Raw genomic sequence first — 8,191 nt, 5'->3', positions numbered from 1 at the left:
CGCAGGGTTACCCGCGGAGGGGGCATGGGGGGGGGGCGGTCTGCGACCCGCGTTCCTTCCTCCCTGACGCCCCGCTCGTCTCTCCCCGCAGAGCACCAGCACGCTCGTTACAACCCGCTGCGGGATGACTGGGTGCTGGTGTCAGCCCACCGGGTGAAGCGACCCTGGCAGGGGCAGCTGGAGAAGCCACCCCCGGAGGATGTCCCCCGCTGGGACCCCAACAACCCTCTTTGCCCCGGGGCCACCCGGGCCAACGGCAAGGTACCACCAAGGACCCAGGCGTCCGGGCTCCCCAACCGCCCCGTCTGCCCCTGATCGCGACTCTCGCCCTGGCAGGTGAACCCCCAGTACGAGGGCACCTTCGTCTTCCCAAATGACTTCCCTGCACTGCAGCCCGATGCTCCTGAGCCTGGTAACTTCCGCGGGGAGAGCAGGCTGCCGGGGACCCCCCAGCTCAGGTCCTGGGGGAGCTGCACGGTGGCCTGGAGAGGCGTAGGTGCTGGCCCAGCACCCTCTCCCTCCCCACTCTCTGTCCTTGCCCAGGTGACAACGATCACCCCTTGTTTCAAGCTGCAGCAGCCCGGGGTGTGTGGTAAGTGCCTCCATGGCTCCAGGGGGTCCCGACCACCATGTCAGCCAGAACCCATGGGATGAAGCTGGCCTGAGGCTGCTCACCTCCTTGCGGTGCCTGTTCTGTGCACGCCTGCTCTATTTTGGGGTTTCATCCCTGTCCCCTGTTCCACTGCGCCCGGCAGGGCTGTGGGGGTCCCCAGAGATGCCCTGCAGTCCCAGCCACGCGTGTCTCCTCTGCAGCAAGGTGATGTGCTTCCACCCTTGGTCGGACCTGACGCTGCCCCTCATGTCCCTGGCAGAGATCCGGGCTGTCATCGACGCGTGGGCAGAGCTGGCCGTCGAGCTGGGTGCCTCCTACCCTTGGGTGCAGGTCCGGGGCTGGTGGGGGCTGCCCTTCTCTCCCTGCCCTGGGGATCTCGGGTGGAGGCGGGGGGCCAGGGCTGGGTGCTCTGGCAGCACCTGGGATTGGGACCATCCCAATCGCGTGTGGGTCCCTTGTCTGTACCTCATGCCCTCTTGAGTATTTCCAGGGCGGTATGAGGCTCTGCTCTCCTGTGGGATGCTTTCCTGGTGTGCCGGGGACACCACAGCAGCCTGCAGCAGGGACCCTGAGGCTGGGACCTGCTGGCTGCACCTCTTCCTCCGCAGATCTTTGAGAACAAGGGAGCGATGATGGGCTGCTCCAACCCACACCCCCACTGCCAGGTAAGGCTGTCCCACCCATGACCTGGCTTAACCACGAGTCCCTGTGGGTGACCCTACAACAAACCCGGGGGAAGATGTGAACGGAAATCCACCTGCCCTGGTCCCAAAGCTTTATGCAGCGAGGATACCCCCATGTTTGTCCTGTCACCCCCCCTCTGGAGGACTGTCCCTTGTGGCTGCCACATGTCGGACTCTCCACCTGGTGGCAGCACGGACCTGCAGATGGGCAGCGTGGCTGGGACACCTCTGCAAATGCGGGGTATGGGTAACCCAGCCCTGTGCCCCCATGTTCCCCCCAGGTGTGGGCCAGCAGCTTCCTACCGAACGAGGCATGTGTGGAGGACCGGACCCAGCGGCAGTACCTGAGCCAGCACGGCATGCCCATGCTGCTGGAGTATGCTGAGCAGGAGGCTCGCCGAAAGGTGAGGACATGGCTGTTGCCCGTATCTCCTCCCTGGGAGCTGGATATGTGCTGGGGCGGGCCCCCCAGCCACCAAGAGCAGGGCCCCTGGGAGTGCCCATCCCCAGGGTGTTGGGGCTCCCCATGAAGCGCTGTGTCCTGCAGGAGCGGCTGGTGGTGGAGAACGCGGACTGGTTGGTTGTGGTTCCGTACTGGGCCACCTGGCCCTACCAGACCCTGCTGCTGCCCCGGCGCCCCGTCTGCCGCCTCCAGGACCTCCATGAGGGCGAGAGGGACAGTGAGTGGCTCTGCACCTCGTTAGCCCCTGTCCCACATCCTTTGGGCTCGGTCTTCATTAGGAGGCAGCTTTGTGGCAGTCTTGCTGGTGCTGGAGCGTCTGTGTCCCCTTGGGGTGCGGGGCTTCCAGGCTCAGCCTGGGGGGGCACTAGCATCCCTGTTTTGCCAAGGCAAGAATTGGATGTCCACCGGTGGGGGAACTGGTGTCCTTTTTGGGGTGATGAAGCACATGATGCCCCATACTTTTGGGGTGCTGGCTGGTGAGGAATGAGGGCTCCTCCTGCCACGTTGTTCAGGCTGTCTGCATGGGTGAGGAGGGGGGGAAGTGCCAAGTGCATCCGCCCTGCCTGTCACTGATGTCCACCCAGGGAGGGGTGCTGGGGGTGGCCCCCCCCGCCTCAGGCCCCATGTGCTGCCTCCCTTTGGAGGAAACTGGCCAGCTCAGGGTGCGACTCCCCGGCACTCCCCTGCAGGTCTGGCCTCCATCATGCAGAGGCTGCTCATCAAGTACGACAACCTCTTCGAAGTCTCCTTCCCCTACTCCATGGGCTGGCATGGTGAGTGGGGTGGCTGGGGGACCCTGGCAACTCTCTCATCTGCATCCCCCCCCCGGGGCTCATGTAGTGGCTGCATCCCCAACAGGAGCCCCCACGGGCCCCTACCTGGAGGAGGACTGTGGGCACTGGCAGCTCCATGCCCACTACTACCCTCCGCTGCTCCGCTCCGCCACCGTCCGCAAGTTCATGGTGGGCTATGAGATGCTGGCGCAGGCGCAGCGGGACCTCACCCCAGAGCAGGTGAGCGCAGCTCAGAGAGGGGGGACTGTGGGGAGCCAGGGGGTCCTGTGCCAGGGCTGTCCCCAGGACTGGCCGCTGACTGCCCCTTGTGCTGTGCCCTGCAGGCAGCTGAGCGCCTCAGGAGCCTCCCTGAGGTGCACTACAAGCAGAAGGCCAAGGAGATGTCATGATGGGGAGCAGCGGAGCCAGCCCTCAGCTGTGCTCGGTGAGGCCAGGGAGAGCAGTCAGCTGGGGCTGGCGAGAGCTGAGGCGTGGGAACTCATGTCACTTGTGAGCCTTCTGGTCTCCCAGCTGCTTCTGAGCCTTGTGTCTTGGCCCAACTTGGGGACTGTTCAGATACCCCAGTCCTAATCCTGTGGCATCCTTGCACAGGCGGTGCTGTTCCTTCTGTCTCCTTCCCCATCCCAGGCTATGTCTTCCGCCTCCGCAGAGTGCTCCTACCACCACTAAAGGGCTTACCCTCCTTACCAGTCCAGTCTTACTGGTGGGACTGGGAGTGCACGGCCTCCCCGGCCAATAAAACCTGAAAGCAAAGTGCCTCTGCCTGTGTCCTCGTGGCTCTCGAGCCCGGGTGGGAGGTTTGGGGTCTCTGGTGGGGACCCCCAGCTGCTGGGGGCGCATAACGCTGGGGGCTGAAGGGGATGTGCCGGCAGCCCTATGCTGCTTGTTGCTGTCCCTGTCTTTCTGCGTTGCCTCCTGTTCCTCCTTGGGGGGAGCTCTGAGCCTGGCTCTGAGCGCTGCAGGCTCGGGGAGGAGTGGGAAGCAGGGAGGAGTTGATGCTGCCCAAGGCTTAGCCAGCTCCTGGGAGAGGGCTGAGGCCTGGCAAAGTTGCTGCACAGAGGCTGCTGGCTGGGATGCTCGGCTGTGGAGCTGCTCCTCTTCGTTCCCTCTGCCTGGGGCTGCAGGGTTGCAGCCCTCGTCCTGCCTACCACGGGTACCGGGGCTGCTGTGGAGGGCTGCCGCGGTGCAGCAAGGGGCTGGTTCATCACCAGCACGGGGGCTGCCAGGGGGTCCAGCTCTGCTCGTGGCACTGCTGCCCCCTTTCCCCTTCCCTGTGCCCAGCCATGGCGTGGGGCAGCAGCAGTCTGGTCCCTGGGCTGAGCTGAGGGATGCTGCAACCAGCTCTGTGCTCTCCCATCTCCCCTGCAGCCCCTTCCCCCAGGGGAGCCCCAGGGCCGTGCAGAGGTAGGTCCTGGACAGTGATGCCTCACAGCTGATGTGGGGGGATGCCCAGCACCATCTGCCATCACGTCTTTGCACGAATAGTTTTTATTTGTCACTAAAGTGTCATTCTCATAACTCCTTAATGAGACCCCTATCCTTGTTAAGTCTGTGAGTGGGCTCCTGGGGGCTAGAAATATCTTGCGAGGAGAGAAATCTTCTCCTCCTACCTACAAGATGCCAATTTGTGGGGAGGGCTGTGCCCCCCCCCCCCGCCCCATCTGTGCATTGCTCCCCCATGCCTACCTGTGGGGCTGAGGCAGAGAGAAGGGCCTGGCCAGTGTGATGCTCAGACCCAGGCTAGATGTGGCCCTCCTGCATGCTGGCCCCATCCTCCGCCCTGATCACCCCATCCTAGAGCCCACAAGCCATCCCACCATCTGGCCTCAGGGCTCCCCAGGTGCCCAAGGGTTTTGGGGAGGAGGCGGTGGGTTTTGGGGTGACCCTTGAGCTTGGAACCATCATTGTACACAGCATCCCGCTGCATGGCATGGGGGGTGCCCAGCTCAGAGTCTAGCCTCTTAAAAACTGATTTCTTCCCTCCTGGGACAAGCAGTGTCTCTTTGGGCTCTGCTCTCACCATCACGGCCCCCATCCCTTCTGATCGCAACAAGTGCCTTTGCGCCAACCTCCAAACTTCGCCGCTCTTCCCCAGGGCCCTGGAAAAGCAGCAACGAATTGGCTTAAATGTGGGAATCCAGACTGGGGTAATTAGCTGTTGAACCGGTTGTAACAAAGCTAGTCATCTCCCTGCACACGCAGTTAGCTCTGATTTAATAGCCCGCCGGCTCCCAGCCTGGGCTGCAGCACCTCGGCCCTGGGCTGTAAATGAAACTCGCAGTAAGTCAAGCGGTATTAAACTTTACAGTCGCCGTCTTTAAAAACGAGACTCTCTCTCTAATAAATCAGAGCAAGTGGGATTGTAAATATCGAGGCAGGATCCATATTGCTTAATTAAACAGTGCCTAATGAACAGCCTGTTTGTTGTGTTGTGATTTAGGATGGAGGCTGGGGAGGCAGCGCATGCCGAGGAGCGCTGGTACCCATGCTGGGATGCCCTCCCTGGCAGGTAGCAGCTGCTGGCGTTTAGCTGCTGCTAAAATAGCTCAGAGATGGTCTGAGAATTATTGTTTTAAAATTTTTTAAAATAAAAATTAAATTCCCCGCCCCCCCCCAACCCATCTGAAACATTCAGAGTGGAAGTCAGCAGCAGGCAGAGGAGGAGCTGAGGGTACAGCCGAGTGTGAGAGCTGGACCCTGGCTGTGCTGAGCCCCCTGCTTCCTCACGATAGATCCACCTCCTTTTGTCTGAATAGTTTAGCTTCTGTGAGAGGGTGTGAAGGGCTGGAAGGGAGCAACGAGCCTTTCCTGTGGCACGGGGAGGTGTCGGGCTGGTGCAAATGCAGCTGCTGAGGATGCAAAGGCATTGCAACTCATAGGAGCCATTGCTGCCATGCTGTAAAGCCCCGAAGCCTCTTATATTTTGGTGGTTACAGTCCAGTTGTAATCCAAAATGTATCTACGGTGAGGAGATTAAAGACGCCTAGCTGGGTGCAGGATGGTGGAGTAGAGGAGCTGTGGGGCACTCTGACGTTGCTCCTGACTTGGGAGCATCAAAGGGAAACTGAGGCCCATTGGGATTCTCTGTAGGGATGTGCCTTGATGTCTTTTCACTTCTGCAGGGGAGCTGTTGGAGATCATCCTGGGAAAAGTGCCCCTGTGATGGGGTCACCCTTGTCCTGAGCCCCCATCCCCCAACATCAGGGCAAATACATCCTCCACAATCCCTGGCCTGAGCTGCTCTGGAAGGATGAGCAGGGCAGGTGCTGGGGAGCTGAGCTGGAGCTCAAGTGTGGAATTAATACATTAAAAATGCATCAAGGTCCCATGGAGGCATTTGCTCCCTCTATGGCATGTTAATAGGGCTGTGAGGGATTAGGAAAGAGCTGCGGTGCTTCTGCGCCAGGTTGGCATGTCCTGCGCTCTGCAAGGAGCGACGGATAAGCCCAGTGGGGGATGCAGAGATGTAGAGATGCTTGGGGGGGGTGGCCAGGAATTTAGTCTCATTTCCATCCCATTTTCTGTTGCCACTGAAACAAATGGGTCAGTCTACCCAGGGATGTGGTTTCCCCAGAGCTGCTGGGGCTTTGGTTTGACTGAGACAAATCAATGTGATCGCCCAGGTTATAGCAGTGCCTGTCTTCATCATCGCCCCTGTCCTGCACTTTTGGGAGACTCAGAGCATCCCCAGCTCTGACAGTGACTCTTGCAGCCACGGGTAAGTCCTAGGATGCTACTCGGGATACTGCCCTGGTGTGCAGAGCACTCAATGATGGAGGGTAACTGCTGGAGGCACGTTTGTCACTTTTGAGTGTGTGTCCATGTCCCAGGCAGCTGCCAAAGGCTGCAGAGCTGCAGACCTGCTGCAGATTCCCAATCCTGCCCACCACTCTTCCTCTCCTCCCTGCCTTCCAGCACAGGTGATACAATAAATATTGAGCAAAGGAAGTTAATCTGTGACCAGAGTGTTTTAATCAGAAAAAAACGGTATTAGTGCAGGCCTGCTGGCTCCTGCCAAACTGCAGTTTTACTGTCCCTCCTGGTACTGGGTTTATGGCTGTCATTTCATTCCAGTTTTACTGTTGTTTTTGCCCTTATCGTCGAGTTTCTCCTTGCCTGCTGCTGCCTGTGACTGAATGAGGCTTTTAGGAATGTAATAAGGAGGACATTAGTAAATTTTTAGGGAGAAGAAGGGAAGGAAGGGAGGCAGGGACAAAGAGAGGAAGGAAGGAAGGATGAAAGGAAGGAGGAAATGGAGGGAGGAAGAGAGGAAGGAAAGAGGGCAGGGAGGGAAACAGGGAAGGAGGGAAGGCTAGATCCCTCCTGTTTCTATCCAAGAGACACCATCAGGTGCTTAACATGAAAATAATTAAAAATTTTAAACAGATGATAAACACCCTGGTGCCCTGCAGCAGGCAGCTCTGTGCTGTGGGGAGATCATGCCAGGAGAATGAAAAACAAAACCTAAACCCCTTTTAGATCTTGGCTTAGGCAGACACACAGGAGTATGGGAGCAACCTCTGGGGCAGCAAAGAGCACCCAGCTTGTCCCGGGCTGCCTGGAGCATCTCTCCCAGGCTCAGCAGCTGCCTTGGCAGGGAATTTCCAAAGGGCTGAGACCGGCAGAAAACAATTGTGGAGGTGACTTGCCCATGCCTCAGCCAGCTGGTGTTTTTTCCTCTGCTGATGGTCACTGAGACCTCCCTGCAAGGCATTTTCAGAGCCCTCAGGAACCATGTGTCATGGGAGGGCTGCTGGTCCCAGGTGAACACGATGGGATGTCTGGATGTTGCCTGCCAGCAGCAGAGAGCCACGGGCTCTGCTTGCACTTTAGGACAGCAGCCCCAGGGGTGGAATTTAATTTATTAATCATCTGAGACATGCAGGTAATTAGATAACGTCACAACGCAGCATCCATGTGGTCATTAAGCAGTGGATTCCCCCAGCTCTCCCTCAAATTTCCTGCATGCCCAGGGTTGGGGAGGCACCTTGGGGCTCGGATCTCAGCAATGGGACCTGCCATTGTATGTGGTTTTAAGCCTGTCTCCCATCCTGGGACCCAATCCCAGCATCGGGGTCCTCTATTTAGAGCAAGAATAACCCCAGAAGGGTCCAGGTTCCTGCTGAATTCACCACAAACACAACTAGCTGGGGAGGGAGGGGAGCAGGCACGGGTGGGAGGGCAGGGGTCTGGTCTCAGCTAGGGGCAGCCGACACACTTGACCGCAAAAGGGGGTTAGCTACCAGCGGGGGAGATGCTGGGAGAAGGCAGGAGCCCTTGCAGTGCCCCGGATCGATGTGAACCCCAGCTGGCTCCTGGCAATGGTTGATATCAGGCACGCCGGCTGTGCCTGGCACCCTTCTGCTGCTGGAGCTAGCTGTGAGAGCTCACACACATCTGTACCTGCCTTGTGGCCACCAGGGAGGAGGGATCCCCCTTCGTCCTGATGTTCCAGAGAAGGAAGCTGTAAGTTATTGCTTATTATGTTCAGCGATGCTGAGGAGTCAGTAACAAAGACATGGGAGCAGGGAGACTTTGCAACACCAGGATGGATCTCGGCGGGGGGAAAGTCATCCCCTGGGGTTTGCCTGGGCACAAGGTGACTCCTGGCAGAGGCAGATCCCTTGGGAGAGTGGAG

At 58.9% G+C, this 8,191-nt stretch overlaps 1 protein-coding gene across 1 annotated transcript; it reads left to right on the top strand.

The window, feature by feature from the left end:
• Positions 1 to 24: 24 nt before the first annotated feature.
• Positions 25 to 2,942, top strand: GALT (galactose-1-phosphate uridylyltransferase). Its single transcript, XM_010564236.1, has 10 exons — positions 25 to 261; positions 337 to 412; positions 544 to 592; positions 814 to 943; positions 1,222 to 1,278; positions 1,578 to 1,700; positions 1,844 to 1,976; positions 2,449 to 2,532; positions 2,618 to 2,772; positions 2,877 to 2,942. The coding sequence occupies exons 1-10, from the start codon at positions 25 to 27 to the stop codon at positions 2,940 to 2,942; spliced, it is 1,110 nt and encodes a 369-aa protein (XP_010562538.1).
• The last annotated feature ends 5,249 nt before the right edge of the window (positions 2,943 to 8,191 follow it).

This window comes from Haliaeetus leucocephalus, unplaced genomic scaffold, assembly GCF_000737465.1.
Source record: "Haliaeetus leucocephalus isolate CR32 unplaced genomic scaffold, Haliaeetus_leucocephalus-4.0 Scaffold176, whole genome shotgun sequence".
NCBI lineage: Eukaryota > Metazoa > Chordata > Aves > Accipitriformes > Accipitridae > Haliaeetus > Haliaeetus leucocephalus.
Note: the sequence above shows the minus strand (reverse complement) of the source record. Positions and strands in the feature narration are given on the sequence as shown.